The sequence below is a fragment of the Nyctereutes procyonoides genome, unplaced genomic scaffold (genome assembly GCF_905146905.1).
Source record: "Nyctereutes procyonoides isolate TBG_1078 unplaced genomic scaffold, NYPRO_anot_genome, whole genome shotgun sequence".
In the NCBI taxonomy this organism is placed as follows: Eukaryota; Metazoa; Chordata; class Mammalia; order Carnivora; family Canidae; genus Nyctereutes; species Nyctereutes procyonoides.
In genome coordinates, this window is record NW_026575126.1 from 40,534,133 (window position 1) to 40,555,347 (window position 21,215).

At 43.9% G+C, this 21,215-nt stretch overlaps 1 protein-coding gene and 1 non-coding gene across 2 annotated transcripts in view; both read right to left on the reverse strand.

Moving 5' to 3' along the window:
* ADCY9 (adenylate cyclase 9) overlaps positions 1 to 19,450 on the reverse strand; it is a 121,642-nt gene extending 102,192 nt beyond the window's left edge. The window contains exons 1-2 of the mRNA XM_055339961.1: positions 18,952 to 19,450; positions 16,983 to 18,718 (exon numbers count right to left, since the gene is read on the reverse strand). Coding sequence (XP_055195936.1) covers positions 16,983 to 18,675 — 1,693 coding nt within the window. The 5' untranslated portion in view covers positions 18,676 to 18,718; positions 18,952 to 19,450. The remainder of the gene's footprint in view (positions 1 to 16,982; positions 18,719 to 18,951) is intronic.
* LOC129520356 (U1 spliceosomal RNA) lies at positions 14,401 to 14,566 on the reverse strand. The gene has a single exon (XR_008666588.1). It is a non-coding gene; the product is annotated as a U1 spliceosomal RNA (small nuclear RNA).
* Positions 19,451 to 21,215: the final 1,765 nt, after the last annotated feature.

Sequence of the window (21,215 nt, forward strand, 5' to 3'; positions counted from 1 at the left end):
GTGGACCACTATCAGAGAAAGTTTATGAAAGCAGTTGGGACAGCACCACCAGGCCTGCATTTAGGCTGGGAGGCAAGTTAGCTTTCAATAAATACTGAGTCCCCCATGCAAGGGCTTTTCAGACCATCTTACAAAGACTAACATAAGAAATGTTACCCCACCCCACCCCAGAGTGTAGGCACTGGACAAGCGGCTAATGCTTCCCCGTGGAGAAATCTAACTAAATATCTGACATGTGAATATACATTTTTCTTTATCTACAGAAGGTGGGAAGGGGGAATTCAAGTGTTGTATTCATGGTCTTGAATCAGCCATAATATTAACTCACATCTATTCAGAGAGATGAATGCACCTTTCACCCATCATATATAAAATCACTCTTATCAGTGACACTGTTTTCACCCAGCTTTATTTTTCTGTGCACCCCACCATGTGCAGGACACTGTGTCCAGTTTTTTATCTACCTGTTTTTATGCTCTCCCTTACTGGGATCACGCTGTGCTTCACATGCACGGCCTGGGGGAGGCCAAAATCAGGGCTCCAAGAGACACAAAGGAAGGGCAGGTGAGTATCAAAGATGAGGTCTCTCTGGATATGAGGGAAGCCTGCAGCTGACTTCTTCCCTGAATGACGGGGGGGGTGCGGAGCTTCCTGCCACTAGCACCTGCTGGGCAAGAGGCTTCGCCATTATAGGACTCATGCTCCCACTGTGCCCCCTGCTTCTCATAGCTACTATGGGGTAACCTCTATTACATGGATTTCAATGCACATGAAAACAGGTTTGGGTGGGGTGGAAAGAGGGCAAAAATCAACATCTGCTACACACCTAGCATGTGCCAGGTGCTCTAATGTGCATGATCTCATTAATCTCAACCGAAAAACCCTTCAGGTTAGGCAATGTGCTCCCCTGGAGAGAAAACCAATATGCAGACTGCCATTTATGAAGTAACCACATATTAATCACTTTAAAAATTAAGAGCTAACAATCTGTACTCCTAAGAATTGACTTTATTTTTATTTTATTTTAATTTTTAAACACAGGGCTTAACTCACAACCCTGAGATCAAGACCTGAGTGGGGATCAAGAGCTGGACACTTAACTGTCTGAACTGCCCAGGCAACCTGAAACTACTTTAATTTTTAATCTAAAAGAACAGCCTTACAAAATTGGAGGGCCAATGCTTTAGCAAACTTGGCAGACATGGCCGCATAACCCGTGGAGTAGGGAGCAGAGCACAGACCTGGCTGGATACCCATCCGGTAGTCTGGCTCCCAGCGAGACTCTTCAGAAAGAACAAACCTCCCCAAAACAAGCAAGAACAACTAACTAGCATTGCTGAATGCCAAACTACTGTATTTCTGGGATGAGAATCCATGCACACCCTCAGTTTAAAAAAAAGAAGAAATGTAGCCTATTCTTCCTTGGTAGGTATATTAGACAACATGCAAAATCTCTATACAGTCATTCTTACCAGAGGCTTCTTGGGTAAGTCTGCAAAGTACTTTCCCAAAATTCTGGTAAATTTCAACATCAATACTTCCCTAATTAAACATTCACATTTTAGCTTTGTAATGTAACTAGAGTTAATTGTTAATTAACTCTAATTAATTCTTCATCCAATCTGTTATACCCATTTTCTAGTTCCACTTAGTCAAAAGAAATCTATGGTCTTGTGGAAACCATGCTCTATTTATGAAGACATAAATTTGATTCAAATTTCCCTTTCTCCTCCCCTTTAAGAAATATGCTAAAAATAACTGTCATAACATCTTACTCATCCTGAACTCAGTACCTAGCAACTTATTCAGAATATAGCTGACAACCAAAAAATTGCACAGAGACCTAATTCTTAGTTCTCTTAATCAAACGATATCTACAGAGTTAATAAGCTTAGTTATTTAGGCTTCTTTATGGAAGAAAGTAAAAACCAGAAAAACAGAAGTTTTTCTGTTACAGAAAAACATACCAATAGCTATATAAACTGACAGCAAGAGAGCAAGCAGGAAAATTATTTTAAAATGTTAAGAAATGGAAAAACAGAGTAATCTTGGTTAATCTATAGTAAAGCAAATTCTTATTTTTATAGGAAAATTGCTGTTTCAGCAAAAACTGAATGACAAGAATAAAAATAACTGAGTCATTGGGAAAATTAATTTATTTGATATATTTCATTTTTATGAAGTGTTATATACATTTCAGAAATGTAAAACCAAATGTTTAATTAATCAGGTTAAAAGAGGAAAATGTCTGTTTGATTAAAGGAGAAAATCCTCAGCTCTTGGTAAATCCAGAAAGGCTTACGTTAATTGATATTTATATTTAACATACTAAATGAGACTGCTTTCATATTCAACCATATGCTTCCTCTAAAGCTGTCTTTTAGGGATCTGCATAGGAGAAAAGAAAAGGATCAGAGAATTTAACATTTAATCAACCTAGATCAAGCACAGAAAAGAGGACAGCAGTTTAAAAAAAAAAAGATTATGTGAAACATTTTTATTAACATACAATTTGGTATCAATTCTCATTTAATCATGCCTTTTGGGAAATCACGTAAACAGCAGTGAAAACAAAGTGCCTAAATTTTAATCAAGGTTTATTATTAAATAATAATAAGGTTTGTTTTTTTTTTTTAACCTTTCAACTTATTTTCAGTCAGCTTGACTGTCGATTTCAAACAAGAAGATCAGGGTCCCTGGGTGGCGCAGCGGTTTGGCGCCTGCCTTTGGCCCAGGGGGCGATCCTGGAGACCCGGGATCGAATCCCACATCGGGCTCCCAGTGCATGGAGCCTGCTTCTCCCTCTGCCTGTATCTCTGCCTCTCTCTCTCTCTCTCTCTGTGTGTGACTATCATAAATAAATTAATTAATTAATTAAAAAAAATTCAAACAAGAAGATCTTTTCCATCAACTGGACAAATAAAATATGGTCTTTTTCCATCAATGGACAAATAAAATATGGTCTATCCATACAATAGACTATTATAGTATCATAAAAAGGGATGAAGTATTGACACATACTACAACATAGATGAACCCAGAAAACAGTATGCTGAGTGAAAGAAGCCAGACACAAAAGGCTGCATATTGTAGGACTCCATTCATATGAAATGTACAGAACAGGCCAATCTCTAGAGACAGAAAGTAGATTAGCGGTTGCCAGGAGCTGGAGGTTTTAGGGGAGATGGAGAATAACTGCTAATGATTATAGGGTTTCTTTTTAGGGTAATAAAAATGTTTTTAAATTGCTTATATTAATGGTTACAGAGATCTGTGAATATACTAAGAATCACCAAATTAATGCTTTAAATGAATGAACTGTATGATATGCGAACTATATCTTCAAAAAAAGCTTTTATAAAAAAAAGAAAAAAAGAAAAGAAAAAATCATCCACTCTGAGACTCTTGTTCACATTCCTTGTTCAGGAAAGTTCCACACACCATAGCAATGCTGCGGAAAGAAACAGAAACCTTAGTGCAAACTGGAATACCTCCAGGGGAGTATATGGAATTGGAAATTTAATAGCAACTAAATAAAGTAACATCATGACTGGAGCCACGAAACCAAACATTTCCATGTGAACGTCAGATGGCAGAGGGACAAAGATGGTATCTGAGAACCATCAGCTCTGAAAGTGTTCAGAATCACGGTTTTCTTTCAGGAGCCGAAAAGAACAGAGTTAATGAAGCTACTCTAGCTAAGAAATTCGCTGTGAAATGTGTGTCAGAGACAAAAACAGAAAATTTTTTGTTTGCATGGTAGTTCTAAGAGTTTTGACCTTCAGCAGTTACTTACACACTGAGTCAGTGCTTCAGTCCTAGAAACATGTGACTCCAACAGGCTGTGAATAACACTTTCTCTAAGGGGAGCTACAGTTTCACAAGGTGGGTCTTTGTTGGGGTGAAATTCTCTCTCAGGTCAGATGACACATGTAGCCAATGACAACACTGCCTTTGAGGACAAAGTAGAGTGTTTTTCCTTTGCCACTTTGTTTCACCAGCAATGGACATTACAACAAATATTATATTACTCTTCCTGAGCCGCTTTGCTATTCTTAAGACAGGATAAGAAGACCATTCAAAATCTTTTATAAATCCTTTATAATTAAATCCAAGGATTTCCTTTTATCACTGTTGACCTCTAATTTCTAATTGCAAGGTCAAAGGTAGATGTTTTCCAGGTATATTAATTTTTGGACTACTAGAGTCATGCTAAATATACAGTAAATATATGACTCTGGTACATCAAGTATACAGTTGGCAGGTCCAGGAACTCACCATCCGGAGCAAGCAAGTCTTTTGTTAATGGAATTATCAGTACGAACATTATTAAATCCAGTATTTGCTCTGTTCTACTAGTGGAAAAATCTGCCAAAACAGTGAAATTAATTGTATTGGCAACTAACCTTCCAATCTTTCTCTAAAATAATGTTCAAACAGGAATTAAAGCATATTTTTTAAAAATTTAGTCACATTTTCTCCAAGCCATTTCAAGAGCATTTCTCAAACTTACAAATCAAGTGGGGTTCCTCTAATGATACTCTGCTTTATGTCACAAATGTGATTAAAAAAAAACTATGTATTATACTCCTATAATTCAATCTTATTCATTGGTATGTAAAGCAAGTAAAGAATCCTATATAGAAAGTGAAGAATCACACACCTGCTCTGCAATTTAGGTTCTGTAAATCTGAGTTTCCATATGCTAGATGTGCCTAAATGAGGGCTCACATTTAAAGAGATGGATGAAGAAGAAACTACTTCTTCATATTAAGAACACATACTATTTTCCAATCATATGAGAAACTCTGCTGCTTTTAGAGAAGGGAGTGGGATCTATTCAAACTTTATGTTTTACAAATAGGAAGAAACTGAGAAGCAGAAGGTGTTTCACTATAGCAGAGAAAACATCTTAAGATGAAAAGCTAATTCTCCAAATTTTAGACAGCTCATTCACAAAACAAAAATTAACATTAATGACCATAAGCATTTTCTCATGGGGAAAAGAACTCATATATGAAGTTACAAAATACAATACAATCCACACTTTGAATATTAACACTTAACAGGGTAAAACTCACTGAACCATGTGCAATAGACTCTTTTACTTAAAATGTCAAAGCCTTAATGGTTTACTGTATTTTAATATCCCATATACAAGAAAATAAATCATATACGTATGGGTTTTCTTCCTCTCTACAAACTAACTGGCGAAAAGCTGAAGTTAATATTTCCCAAACAATTCAAACATGAATATAAATGATTCAAAAGCTGCTTTCAGTAGCACATTTTTCTGTGGAAGGAAAAAAAATGAATTTAATAGCATTACATAAAAATCCTGGAAATTATGCACAAAGACTATCCTGGAGCTTTGCCAAAAAAAGGATATGCTGGTTTTTCATGTGCATAAATGATAATCAAATAAGAATTATAAGGAGCTACAGTATTATTAAAGATAAATACACTCCTTGAAATCTCCATTTTAAAAAGCTTAAAAATGACTGCCTAAACTAAGCCATTCAACTCCACATTTCCTGGGCCCTAAATAAACACTTGGGTTTCAGTGACCTGAGTTACTGCCCTACAGCCCAGCCCCCACTGCCTGGCAGCCTTCACTGGCAGCACCCTGGAGCCCTCAGTCCTGAGGCTGCTCGTTCTCCAGCACCCATGTCCTAGGTCACCAGGCACTGCGTGTTTGCAGCTCTCTCTCTCTGCCTCCTTCCCTGGGTCCTTGCAAGATCCTACCTATTTAACCACTCAACCATTCCTTAAAAAACAATCATTGCCCTCCATCTACCTTCTGGTCTATTCAGTATGGATGTCCAGGGTGTAGTTTCACAAACAAGAGAGTGCCCACATGTAGAGTGTAAGTAGTTATAGTATATATTCATGCAATCACGCATTCATTTAATCACTGAAACAAATATTATTGAGCATCTACTATATGCCAGACTATGTTCCCAGCACTAGAAATACAGCAGAAAATAAAACATAGGAAAATCCCTGCTCTGGAGACACATTCTAGTGGGATGAAGAAAGATCCTAAACAAAAATAAATAAGTCAAATACACGTTATGCAAGATGGAAAGGGGAGCAGCAGGGCAGTCATTCCAGGAAGCATTATTCAGAACAAGTTTCCCATGAAGGGAATTCCTGGAGTTGGGCCTTCTGGAACGTTCCACAGCTGTGCTGGAGGAGGGGGTTTCCCAGGCTGAGGGCACTCTTCAGTTTGCAAACAGTCTACATTTTGGTTTAGGATTCCTTTCATTTTATTTCTTTGTCTCCACTTATCCACATTCACAGGCACCTGTCCCTGGGCAGGCGTTAGTGGGAAGAGAGGACAAACAAATGCTGCATTGCTCTACAATTCTCAGTTGTAAGAATACAAATTAAAGCTTCCAAAGAACTTGAAGCAGCACAAACTGTTTCTTCTGCAGCGCTGTTTCTTCATATAAACATGCATATACTATTAATTTTCTTTTTTAAAAAGGAGAGAGGGAATCCCTGGGGGGCTCAGCGGTTTAGCACCTGCCTTTGGTCCAGGGCGTGATCCTGAAGTCCTGGGACCGAGTCCCACATCAGGCTCCCTGAGCCTGCTTCTACCTCTGCCTGTGTCTCTGCCTCTCTCTCTCTCTCTCTCTCTCTCTCTGTGTGTGTGTGTGTGTGTGTGTGTGTGTCTCATGAATGAATAAATAAAATCTTTTTTAAAAATAAAAATAAAAAATAATAAAGGAGAGGGAAAACTAGCTCAGTCTCTTGGAATAAACCTATCAGACAAACAAAATTAATGAAATTTTAATACCTATTCTCATCTCCTTAAAAATATTACTAAATGTGTAAAAAAGCTATTAAAGACTACAGGGTTGTATGAAAAGAACTCAGGTGCAACCTGAAGGTGCTCCCATAGGCCCAAGATGGGACAGTTTAAGCATCAAAAAAAAAAAAAAAATGATCTCGGTAACAGAGTGAAATATATTAAATAAGCTAAAATCCAAGAATTTATATTGACTCTTGAAAGAAGTCATTGGTCACTTTTGGAAGAGGTTAAGAAACCAATTCAGCCTGGAAACCCTACAAGGGGCAGGCAGGGGGAGAGGGAGGTCCTGGGTGGCTCCATCAGTTAAACGTCCCACTCTTGGTTTCTGTTCAGGTCATGATCTCAAGGTCCTGGGACTGACCCCCACTCCCAGTGCAGAGCCTGCTTAAGATTCTCTCTCTCCCTCCCACTGCTCCTCCCTCTAAAAAAAAAAAAAAATCCTATAATGGGAAATAAGCAGACAAATAAAATATAAACTCCTAAACATACATAGTTCCCATGATCCTAAGACTTCAGAACAGCTGAGATAACAACGTGCATCCATGCAAACACTGTAGGAGCTGGAAAAAGCTACACAAAGGTATAGTTATTTTTCTGCCATTGATGCTGCTAAAAAAAATTGCTCCACTCTCACTAGCTAATGCATCTAATCCCTGTTGAGTGCCACTGGATGCCAAGTACTTTTCTACGTACTTAACATCATTTTCTCCTTTAATCCTCACCACAATTCCACCAAGTGGGCACTAGTATTTCCTAATACAGCCCCCTTGGATCTAAATACTGGCTTTACCACTATGTGGCCACCCTGTGTCACTTAATCTCTGTGCTTCAGTCCTCTCACCTATGAAATGGAAATGATAAGTCCCTACCTCCCAGCCCCATTTGTAATATGATAAGTAAGTCCAGTGTATATTTGTTCAGGTGATAATTTGATTAATGTCTACTTCCCCTTCTAGGCTGCATGCTCCCAGAGTGCAGAGAGCTCTTTCTCCAGAACCTAGCCCAAGCTTCACAAATAATAGGAACTCATCTGATATTTATTGAATAAGTAAATACATGAGTTTATAGTAGAAAACGGCAGAGCTGAATAACTGTTCTAGTTCAAACTTCAGCCAGTATCTCCAGAGTCACCAAGCTGAAGATTTCCCCATAATTCCTCAATTATCAAGGGCCACATCATCTTAAGTACCCCTAAGCTCTGGGGACCAGAAGCAGCCCAAGAACAATACTGCCTGCACTCCTTGGGGTTTTCAGTAAATAAGTTGCCAAACTTGGCAGCTCCAGTTTAACCAGGGCAAGTTACACTCTTGTATTTTGGACACTTGCCCTTTTTAATTTGAGAAACTGACACAATCACAGTCCCTGGTGTGTTTTGGGTTTCAGTACCAAATTATACAAGACTGCACCAGAGTGTAGGAAAAAAGAAACACCCTTGAGTACAGTACAAAATGTGACTCAGCCGGGCAGAAGAGTTGGTTATTATTAATCGAATAAATCGATCATGGGCGAGTCACTACACTAACAAGGGCTTTCCTTCCAGTCCTCTCACTCGATTCTCCCAATAACCCTCTGACAGAGGTACTGTCACTTCTGTAAATTGGAGAGTCCCTACATAGCTTGCCCAAGGCTCCCCAGTTCAGAAACTGCACAACTGAGGACTGAATGCAAATATATCAGAAACCAAAACCCATGCAACCATCCACTAAACTATATTGCCAAAGGGTAAGCCCTGGGGAAAAAAAACTAAGAAAAACAAAGTTGATGGGTCTTCACTGTGAACTCTAAACACACCAACAAAAATTTGGCAGAGCCAGAAAGGAGTTTAGAAAAAAATAAAGGTATGAACTAAAGTCACTTGGTGCTTGCACAGTAAATGCACCATGTCCATCATATGTCCAGTCTGAGAGGTTTCGTATACATGAGAGTGTGTGTTTGGGTAGCAGGTACAAAACCCTTAGGCTTCCTATCTTACAGCTTAGAGAAGCATTCCCAAAGTATTTCTGCAGACCCTCAGGGGTCCCAGAGACCTCTGCAGGGCATCCATCCGTGGGGTCAAAACTATTCTCATAACGCTAGCACATTATTTGTCCTTTTCAGTGCTGGCATCAGTATAAAAGCAATTGTGAGTAAAACCACTAGGAATCAAGGTGGTGACACCAGGCTGTCTGAATTATCATTGTGTTCTTTACTACGATGCACTTGCAGAAGGAAAAAAAAAATTACTCCATTTCACCTAAGAAGGTAATGCAGTAAAAATAAATAATTGTGTTAAATTTCAACCTTGAGCAACTGTGTTAAAATAGGGAGTGGGGCCACAGCATTGCCACTGCACACGCATAGAAAAGCACCTCCACAGTTGTCTGGGTTGCAAACTGAACTAGCTGCTTTTTGGATGGAACATCATTTATACTTGACCTACAAACTGCAGTCACTCAGACTAGCATATTTGGCAGATTGTTCCTGAAAAATGAACAAAATGAGTCTGTCACTTCAAGAAAAACAACTGACAATATTTGTTGCCAGTGATAAAATTCAAACTTTCAAGTGAAAACAAGAATGAGAAAACTTCTGCCATTGTCGACATCTTCCCGGTATTTAAAAACTCTGCTTATGTCAACATTTGAGAGATCTGCAAACTCAAGAAACCAATAGTTTCCAAATGACCAATGCATTATGTTACAAAATCACACCTGGGTAAAGATTAATTTAAAAATAATTGCAGTTTTGGGGCGCCTGGCTGGCTGAGTCGGTAGAGCACGTGACTCTCAATCTTGAGGTCGTGAGTTCAAGCCCCATAGTGGGCATGAAGCCTACCTATAAAAGGTGGCAGGGGTAGTTTTAATCCCATACCAAAAAACTGACTAATAGGATTTCAGATTCCATTTGTAACTAATCTTCAAGAAACTACCACTTACTGAGTGTTGGTGCAGCATCAAAGAAAAATAGCCACAATTACCTAAAAAAGCTATTAAAATGTTCCATTACTGAACTACGTATCTCTGTGAAGCCAAACTTTCTACACATTCTTCAACATCCTTCAACAGACTGAATGCTAAAGCAGTTAAGAAAATCCAGCTAACACATTTAAAAAGGGTTCAACTGGTAAATTCTTAATGTGTATTTAAATAGTTTTTTCAAGAATCCAGCAGTTTTTTATTAATCTGGACATTAAGGAGAAAATGTAAAGGCAAAAATGTAAAATGGTACCATTCTTCTCAGCAAATATCTTTGATTTTGAAAATACAGTTAAATTGCTGACTCACTATATTGTACACCTGAAAGTATAACACTGTAAGCTAACAATACTGAAATTTAAAATAAAATTTAAAAAATATATTTAACATATGATTATCTTTATAAAAATGTTATTTATATTAACATACAATGGGTACAATGGATTTGTTAATATTTTGAAATGAATTATAAGGAAAGATTCTCTTAAACATCTCAGTTTGTTTCAATTTCTAATATAATAAATATCAATAGATAAGGCACATAACCAAGAGCTCTTTAGTTTCTCTAATAATTTTTAGGGATATAGAAGGGTCCTGAGACCTAAGAGTTTATGAAGGGAACCACAGGCTGATGGAAAGCCTCATCAGTTGGCCACAGCTGTTCCTGATCATCTCAGTAGCAGAATCCCACCCGTTCCCAAAGCTGTTTCTGTCCCTCACTCCCTTTCTGGTTCTGCTACTGCCACTACCACCACCAGTCTCTGGGGGCTTGACCTTCAGCCTATTCTAAGGAAGTGAGCCTCTCTCCCAACCTCAGCAGACCACACATGCTGGGCATTTTCTTACAAGTGCAAAAGCAGCAAATACTAAGGGAAAACAACAAAAACCTGATTTATAGGAGCAAGTTTTACAAAGTACAGTTTCTCCAAACCTGACTTAGGTGGCCATGGGTTGGCTTGGCCGGTACAGTCTACCAGAGTATGAACAAGATTGATGAACGCCACGGCCTTATCCAGGCTTCTTCAGGGAAGACTATCCCTGCCCTTGGCCCATTACCCTGTGTGCCATAGCCCCAGTCTGCCTGTGATGCACTCAGTTCCCTTACCTCTTAGTGAGGCCAGTCTAGATCTCACATGGCAGTGCTCTTCCTATTTCAAAAACTCTCACCTCCTTATAAAATTCCCTCCAAGGATGCTAGTTCCTGCTGGGGAAAAGAGGTCTTTAGTGTCTCATGTGCAAAGTACAAATGATGCCAAGAGATGCATGGATGAGGAACTACTCAGCCACTCCTCTGGTGGTCAGCAACCATCTATCAACCCTGGGAGAGGGGTCCTGCAGAACTCTAATGATTAATAATCACTGTCCTATAAAAATCCCAACACTGAAATCACCAACCAACAAAAAGAGGAAAGTTTAGGCACATGCATACACAATAGAAAATTCAATGTTTTCTTTCAAGATTATTATTCCACAGCGAAGTACTGCAGGTGACATTGAACAGGAGGTAGAAACACAATCGTTATTTAAATCAGGCTGGCAAAAAAAAAAAAAAATCGGGCTGGCTAATAAAAGAAAACTCTGAAATTTCTTTACTTATGCTATTTGCTTCTTTTTAGTTTTTCCCTTTCATGGGCAGCCCTGGTGGCTCAGAGGTTTAACGTCGCTTCGGCCCATGGCCTGATCCTGGAGACCCGGAATCGTGTCCCATGTCAGGCTCTCTGCATGGAGCCTGTTTCTCCCTCTGCCTGTGTCTCTGCCTCTCTCTCTTTGTGTCTCTCATGAATAAATAAATAAAATCTTTTTTTTAAAATTTTTCCCTTTCTTAATTCTACCTAAAGGATTACCATCCTTCCTTCATTCCACCTGCCATTCAGCAAACCATATTCCTAACTTTCTTTGCCAAGGGCTAATTCTGCTCAAAAGCTGGTCCTCAGAATTAACACCTGTGTGCTCCTTGCTGGAAGGCATGTAATTTGGCCTGAAGAAGCCTGAATACATTGTCACCAGGGGCTGCCAGAACATCAACACCACAGCTGTTTGTCGTCTCCAATCATAGTTGCCAAACCAAATTTTCTGCTTCATCTTAGCTTGCCACCCAAGAACGTGTGTTTTAACGTGCACAAGACAGCCCACTCTAGGGTGCAGGTGAGCACAGAATTTCTTGACATGACTTTGAGAGAGAGAGAGGCAGAGACAGGCAGAGGGAGAAGCAGGCACCATGCAGGGAGCCTGATGTGGGACTCGATCCCAGGTCTCCAGGATCACGCCCTGGGCTGCAGGCGGCGCTAAACCGCTGCGCCACCAGGGCTGCCTTCTTGACATGACTTTAGAGGAAGCACTGAGCTGTCAGCTACAGGCTAGCACCACAGTGGCAAGCCTACATGCTTGGGTAGTGACAAGCTATCCAAGCTGTCAGGTGAAGCAAGGAGTGCACCTGAGCAAGCAAACTGCACTTAAAACAGGTACTTGGGTAGGGCACTTAACTGCCAGCTGGCAGGCAACAAGGGCCCAGACTGCCAGTTTGGGACAGGCGTTGGCAAAGGCTAAAGCTCAGAGTGCCTCAGTCCACCGTCAATTTGAGGAATGGCCCGAGCAGGGGGATAGACAGTAACTTTCTAAGTGTTGCCTATTAGCACTTGGGGAAGGTTTTGGTCACTGTGGCCAGCAGCTGATGATGATCTGCCCCAATGCACACCAGCAAATCTTTCCCCCAGTTGCTCCATAAGCCTAAAAGGTTGGCAATAGCTACCAGATATTCCCTTCATAAAGACATGGTTGTTGCTGTCAATTTGGAGTGATTGTGCACTCCATTTCAGCTTCCTAATATTTCAGAGGGGAAAATAAGATGTTTATAGATACCTTCTGACAGTTTCACCTTCTGTCTTTGTGACTCTCTATCTACTACAGGAAACAAAAAACAGTTCCAGACAATCCTTCTCACCTTTTTGGCTTGTGGCCCAAGGCAGAACAGAACAGAGGTTTGTCCCAAATGGTGTGAAAGGATGCTTCTTCCCCTCCCTCATACCCCACTATTTCTCCCTATCTTTAATAATAATTGCCTCTTACTTTTTGGATCATTTTCAAAATCCTAGTCCTGTGCTGAAAATTCTTTCAACCTTCTCTCTCAGTGACTGGCCACCCTATCTAAAATTTCACAGGTGCATGTGCACACACGCACACACACTCCATATCCTCCTTTTTGCTTTATGATTTCTCCTTAAAACTTAATGCAAAAGAAATTTTATATTTCACTTATTTGTTTGCTGCCTGACTGCCCTATTAGAACAGAATACCAGGATCCCTGGGTGGCGCAGCGGTTTGGCACCTGCCTTTGGCCCAGGGCGCGATCCTGGAGATCCAGGATCGAATCCCACGTCGGGCTCCTGGTGCATGGAGCCTGCTCCTCCCTCTGCCTATATCTCTGTGCCTCTCTCTCTCTCTCTCTATCATAAATAAATAAAAATTAAGAAAAAAGAACAGAATACCACGAGGGCAGGAATTTCTGTTTTGTTCACTGCTGTATCCCCAGCACTAGAACTGTGCCCAGCACAAAATAAATTATTTGTTGAATGAATGAATGAACAAGCCAGGGGTTCCTGGCCTGTTTCATATTCTGCAACTTGATTCTGTATTTTCCATTCATACCACAGAAACTTCAAAGGTCTCACTCATTCCTGACTCCACACTGTCCCCAAGGTCAGCTCCAGAAACCTTGAAAGGACATCTCCCATTCAAACAATCGAGCCTCTTGCCCTCCAAGTTGTCTAAAATCTGGCTCTATGTCTTATCAAGTTCGTCCTGCTATTGCTCATATCTGTTCCACCACCTCTAATGCCACTGCTGTCACCGTGGTTAAGGCTGCCATCAACCCTGCCTGGGATTTACTGAAACAACTTCCTAATTTCCTGTCTCATACCCTTCCAGCCTACATTCCCGATTACTAAAAAAGTAAGCCTTCTAAACTTACAAATTAGATCACCTAAGCCTCCTGCCTAAAGCCTATCAGTGGCTCCCTGTTACCTACAATATTGAATATAAACTCCTTCCCTTGAGCCCTCACCCTCCCTTATCCTAATGAACTACTGTATTTACAACCCACCAAGAACCATAACCCCAAGCCTTTGCTCATGTTACTCCCACTGCACCGAATGTTCTTTCATCTGCCTGGAGAGCCACTGCTCGGTCTCAAGATCCACCTCAGTATGTGCACTGCCATACAGCGTTCCTGACTTCGCACACTCTATGATCTTTAGAACTGTAAGCTTGCTGAGGTCAGGAACTGTGGTAACTCCATCTGCTCATCCACAGTACAGAGCACATCATAAGAGCACGATGAAAATTTTCAAAGAGTGAGCAAATGTGCAGAAATAATGAAATTCTCCCCTTCCACAAACCTTTTCAGATAAATTGCAGAGGAGTAGCTACTTTTCACGCTGCCAGGCTGGTTCTGGAGTGCCCAGTCTACAAATACTCATTTCTATAGAGTCCTCTACTAGGTATTTTTAACCTCATTATCAGAAAAGGAAATGGGAGGTAAAGGCTAATGCCTGACATAGTAGAGAGAAAATATCTCCACAAACTCCAAGACAGGTTAAAAGAAATTTTATTTTATTTACTTATTTTTTTAAACAGGGGAGAGCATGAATGCAGTCCCCTGCTACCATATATTATATGCAGTCGAGTTTCCCACATTTGGGGAAATCACAAGGGTCAGCACATCCAGGGTTCAAATGGATAAGCCACACCCTGGGAAAACCACCTTCATGATCACGGTATCCCCCTGCCATGTAAGTCTAGAAATTTTAAATATATAACTTTAACCTCATGTATAAAAAGGGTTTTCTACAAACTGTGCTATGTTCTCAATTTAGCAGATTTGTACAATGACAGGAGAACAGGACTGGGCAGCTTCAAAAAGAGGCAGGAAGTTGTGTAGACGTCCTATATTACTGGAGTCCCATCCACAAAGGTTTTCAAAATGAGCTGAATAAAGCAAAAATCATGGCCTCAGGGAAACAGTTAAAGGAGAGAATACCGTATAAAACTATCACTGTTTTAGCTAAGCCTTCCATCTTCCCCTACCTTCCATCCAGTTGTAAAACTTTTCCCTATAAATATACAACATACACAAACTTAAAAAGTTAATTTACCAAATTTACACTATTTGAAGGTAAAAAAAAATTAATAACCCATTCTAGCATATTGTGTCTTTGAGACCCTTGACTTGAAGTTGAAAATAAAATTATCCATAAGTTAACAAAAATGGGTATTGCCAAAGAGTCAAAGACTTGGCGACTTCCAGACACACTTGATGATCATATCTGTTTTTTGTTTTGATTATTCAAGAAATACACAAATTACCACTTACAAAACTGCTATCCTTGTCATAATGTCACATAGCACTGCTCCATTCTCTGGAATCTGTCCCACAACCCCTGAGGACAGAGCCTGCAACACTCAAATCTTAAAGATGCCAAAGTGTCAAGCAGGGATTACATCCGCACCACGCTCCACTGGCATCTTTAGACTCTGAGAGCAAGAGTCACCCTCCTACGGGGAAAGACAACTGCCATGACCGAATCTCTCGAGTGAACTGCCAAGTGTAGTTTCTGACCTCATCGATGTAACATTTAGAGCTTTCTAGACAGAGGGAAAGATCAGGTGAAAATATTTTTCTATTAAATCCATCAATTCTTCAACTACTAGCAAAATTAATAAAGATAAGTCAGGAAAAAGATAAAGTGCTATCACTGAATAACATGTAAATGACATGAGAAACTCCAATCACAAGCAGAGAAGAAATAAAGTATCAGTTGAGCATATAGGATGATGTCAGGCCCCACACACAACCACTTAGCTCTCTCTGATTTATAGTGCTACTTCTCTCATTTCTGACTTAAGCTGTTCCTTCCCCAATGAGCTTTTTCCTGGAGCTTTTTACTGTGTAATCATGCAACGTATGGGCACCACCAAACACAATAAGCTTTACAAATTTTGGCTTTTAAGAATCAACATGTTTGGGAACCCTGGGTGGTGCAGCGGTTTGGCGCCTGCCTTTGGCCCAGGGCGCGATCCTGGAGACCCGGGATCGAATCCCATGTCGGGCTCCCGGTGCATGGAGCCTGCTTCTCCCTCTGCCTGTGTCTCTGCCTCTCTTTCTCTCTGTGTGACTATCATAAATAAATAAAAATTAAAAAAAAATTTAAAAAAAAAAAAAAAAGAATCAACATGTTTTCTTTACATACTTCCAAAACAGATGCCGCCCCCCCCCCAACACACACACTGCCAACACAGAAGATTTTAGTAAAACATAAAGACTAAAAGGGAGTGGGCTGGGGGTTAGGTATTCAGAATCCTCACTTTGGGTTCCACTTGCTTATATATATGTCACTTCCCAGGCCTCAAAAAATTCTGTCCTGTGTGAAAATAAGAAAAATAAAAGAAGCCCAGTGAAGATACCAAGAACAGCAGTAAGAGCTTAAGACTGAGACAAGAGACCAGATCTAAATCCGAAGGGTTGGGTATAGGGGAGTCTAAACACTGCTCTGGGTGCATTTCTAAAATGCTGCGAATTATATAAGACAAATACCATGATAAAACTGAAAGTTTAAAACTGAAAATATGTTTTGTTTTGTTTTGTTTTAAAAGAGACCTAAGTAAAGGCAGTGTGTACTTGGGAGTATATGATTCCATCTAATTCTCGAGAGTCCTGTAGGGCTAAGCCAACTTCCTTATTCCAGCAAAGTGAGGCCTCAAGTCGAAAAAGGTTTTATTCTTCACAGTTTTGGAAAAAGGCATAGAAAAAGGTTTTAATGGGATTTAGGAGCAACCAAATGAAACATAAAGAGACAATCTGTTAAAGTACTTCAAGGTCCTGCCTGCTGACAGGCTCCGACCCCATACATTCATCGGACCTGCCCCCAGAATTTCAGAAACAGTAACAGCTGACTGGCAGGATACACATTTCCAAAGTTCTCCTTCCTCCTAAAGGTCTCATCTAGGTCAGCACTGTCACAGTGTGAACAGATCTGTGATATTTGACTCACCAGAGGAAAAGTCTCACCAGCCCTGAGATGCCCCCATGGTGAGGTGTCCTGAGACAACTGATCTGCCTCCAGATACTCACACTAGAAAAAGATTGTTTGGTTTTTATTTTCCCCAAAACAAACAGGGCTGGGGAGGGAGATGACGAGGCAAAGAAATGCACATACCTTTCAACTGATCAGCAACAACGCTCTGGCCAAGGCGTTCGGTAACTTTCCCATCTTCCATTTCATACCGATCATCTAGGTATTTTGCTGTGGCCTCAGAAATGTGAACCTTGCCGGCCACTCCCAGCTGCTCCATGAGATTGGCCAAGTTCACATCATTGGACCACACATCGAATTTGAACCTCCTCATCCCCAAGATGCCACACAAGACGGTCCCTGTGTGAACCCCGACACGCATGTTCACCATCTCTTTCTTCTCTTGGCAGAACTGCTCGATGGCTCTGATCATGCCCAAGCCCATCTCAATGCAGCAGTAGGCATGGTCAGCCCGGGGCTCTGGGCACCCCGCCACACAATAGTAGCAGTCACCCAGGGTGCTGATTTTCTCACACTTGGTCTCTTCACACAAGCGGTCGAAGCGACCAAACAGATCGTTGAGGAGACCCACCAGGGCATGAGCAGACTTATTGGCACTCATCTTGGTGAAGCCCACGATATCTGCAAATAAAATACTGACTTCTTCTATCTGCTGCATTTTGAAAGGGCGGAATGCTATAGGGGCTTTCTGTATGGAGGACTTTTTCTTCCTGTTCTTGGGGCTGGAGGTGGCATGCCTTTTGACAGAATTCTCGCTCTCCTCATCCCCCTGTTTCATCAGGTCATCAGCTATGATTCTTGGCATCACAGAATGAATCATCCTCTCTTTCAGGGCTTTTTCCACTTCCAGATCCTTTCCATGCATAATTGACTGTCCCACCTTGAGAAAGGTGCTCCTAGATCTCACCTGGGACATGATAAATAGGTGAACCCCAATGGCGTGGATGCAGACGTGAAGCAGGGCTCGGCTCAGCAGCTCCCAGTGTGGAGCCCCTGCTCCAGGTGGGGGAAAGCAGTCTTTGTCTCGGAAATGATAGCCAAAGGTCTCAAAGAGAACAGAATACACCACTCCCAAAAACAAGCTCAAGTACAAAGGTAAGTGCATGACAGTGTAGAGCAAAAAGAGCACTTCAATGCACATGGAAAAGCTCCCCACTTGAGATAAGCAAGTGTCTGTGCGCTTGGCTGCAAGGGTATGATTGGAGCTGTCAACACGTCCTGAGAGAGGCGTCAAAACCTGAAACTGGGCAGCCAGGGTCAGGGCGAACACCAGGAAGGTGAGAACCAGAGAGGTCCACACGTAATGCCGGGCATACAGCTTGGTGAAGGTAAACAGAAAAAAGCCCACACATACTACAAGGAAGCACAGAGCTGGGACCACCATGACAATCAGTCTGGACCGCATGTGTACCCCAAAATAGATGCTCCACAGGAGGCAGGCGAAGCCGATGTAGAAGAGCGCATACCGGAAGCGGCGCTGGGTCTGCGGGAAGCAGCGCTCCATGCAAGCCTCCTCCAGGTTCACCGAATCGAACTTGGGGTCCCACCACCGGCTGGAAGCCCTCTCGAACAGCTGGGGCAGCTTCTTCTGCCGGCGCAGGCGGCCTCCGGCGCCCGCTCTCCGGGGGACCCCTCCCGAGTCCCCAGAGCTGCTGCAGCTGGAGGAGATGCTGTACTTGCAGTGCTTGGGGTGGCTGTTGGAGGACAGCTGCCTGGGGTTGATTTTGACCCTCACGCTGTTGCTGTCTCCGCTGGAGTCGCAGCTCACCTCGGTGCTGTGGTGCTGCAGCAGCTGCTGGTGGGGCGGGGAAGCCATGTTGCCAAGCGCTCAGAACCCTCCCGGCGGGGGTCACGGGTACCTGTCGGCGAAGACAGCCAGAGTCACCCCGGCAGCGGTCCCGGCCCAGGTACACCCGCGCCTGAGGGCCGCGAGCTCGGCCGGCGGCCGCCGCCGAGGTCTGGTCAGGGAGGCACCGAGTGCTCACGAAACATCTAGGCGGGGCTCCCCCCCCACCCCGTCCCGCCCCGAGGCCGCCGGCCCCGGTCGGAGGGCGCCCCCTCGGCGCCCGCCCCCCCCCCCGCAAGCACTCGCCTGCTCCGGCCGCCGAGCCCCTCACGCCGCCAGCCGCCGTCGCCGGCACAGCCCTCCCGCCCGCGGCGGGCCCCTCATGCCGCGCGGAGCGGCGCCTCCCCTGCGTCAGAGGCCGGCTGCCCCGCGGGAGGCTGCGGGCCGGCGGCGACGAGCGGCAGCGAGGCCCCGGCGCCGGCGCGAGCCTGAGGAGCCGTCGGCGCGGCCCGTCTAGCGGGGCCTGCTCCCGGCCTCCGGGGCCGACCCAGCGGGGCGGGGATGCCCAGCGCGCCGGGAGACGCCGGGCGCCGAGCGCAGGGCGCGGCGGGCGCGGGCCCCTCAGCCGGCCGCCCTGCGCGGCGCTGCCGCAGAGCCCGCTCCCGCGACGCCGACCCGGGACGCCCGCCCACGCTCGGGGCGGCCTCCCGAGCTAGCGACGTCGCCGCGGCCGCGGCCGCCGCCGTGCCCCCCGCTGCCGCTGCCTCATGTCGGAAGAGCCGCCACAGCCGCCGCCGCCGCCGCCGCCGCCGCCGCCGCCGCCGCCACCATCTCCGGCCCCCTCCCCCTCCCGCTGTCACTGACAGACTCGCGCCCGCGCCGCCCCTCGCCCCGCCGCAGCGCGCACGCGCGACCCGCGCACGCCGCCGCCGCCGCCGGTCCTGGGCACGCGCACAGTGAGCGCGCGCCGGGCTGGCGGGGCTGCCGGGCGGGGGCGGGGCGGGCGCGCTGCGGCTCCGCCCTCAGGCCTCCGCCCGCAGCGCCGGCTGCGCTGTGGGGGCTGCGGGGGCTGCGGGGACCCGTTTTCCTCCCGGCTCTGGCGCCCAGACGCGTTCGAGGAAAACCAATGGCTCCTGCTAGTTAAGGAGCAGCCGCGCGCGGTGCGACGTTAGGAAACACAAATGTTTGCCTCTCCGTCAGCACACCTTTTTTCTGTTTTTTTTTTTTTTTTTTTAATAGATGCAAGTTTGCAACTATCGCATTTGCTGAAAAGGAGGCAATGAGCACGGGCCCCGGGGGCACGAGCCCCTCCCTGAGCGTGCTCTCGCAGTCGGAGCCCGGCCTCTGCTGGCTGGGTCATGGGGGCAGGCCTCCGGGAGGTGCCAGTGACAGTCCACACCTGCAGCCCCAAAGATTTGCCTGTCCCGCGCCTGTGTCATCTCTCACAACTGCTTTTACCCTTCCGCAAATGAAACTTTCCAAGGAGTCTGCTATCCATGGGGCAGCCCCCCTGGGGCTTCCCTGAGTGTTGTCTGCAACGTGCGCATACAGCCCTGTACTCCCCATGGACCAACGCTGACCCCTCCCTGCATACTTAGTACCTCCTGCCAGTCACAAGGGTCTCCTTCCCTCACTTTCCAGGCCCAGCCCTGGGGCCCATGCCAGTTTTCACAGTTGATTTAGAAAATAAAGTAAATGTAGTCTGTCCACATAATGGAATATTATTCGGCCATAAAAAAGAATGAAGTACTGATCCATGAAGCAACCAGGATGAATCTTGAAACCATGATACTAAGTGAAGAGAAACCAGTCAGGAAAGACCACGTGTTGTGCAATTCCATTTTCCATGAAATGTTCAGAATCGGCAAATCCATACACAGAAAGCAGACAGTCGATTGTTAGGGGCTGGAGGTGATGGGAACGGAGGATTGCCTCCTGATAGGGAAGGCATTGCTTTGGGGAGTGATGGGACTAGATGGAGGTGGTGCGTGCACAACACTGTGTATGAAATGCCACTGGATTATACACTTTAAAATGGTGTAAGTGGTAAATACTATGTGTATTTTAGCCTGATACAGATAAAAGAAAAGCAAAACAAAAGTAACAACATCATGACTGTGATATTCCTGCCAAAAGTGCATAACCTTGATCTAATCACCAGAAAACATCAGGCGAACCCAAATTGAGAAATATTTCTTCTAAGTAATTGGCCAGTACTCATCAAAAGTGTCAAGGTCATGAAAGACAAAAAGTGAGGAACGTCCATCAGTTGGACTAAATGGAACATGGGATCGTGGTGTGGAAACTGGAATGGAAAGAACATTAGAGGGAATTCAAACGAGGTCTGCAGCTTAGTGAATGGCATCGCCTCTTGCCAATGTTAATGTCCTGGTTCTGATCAGTGTACTAATTACATGCAATGTTAAGGTTAGGGGAAGCCTGCTGTAGACCGAAGGAGAAGCTGTCATATTTTGCAACTTTAAGTCTAAAATCGTTTCAAAACAAAAAGTCAGGGAAAAGCTATAAATAAATACCTTTATTGAGCATCAACTATGTGCCAAACAACTCTG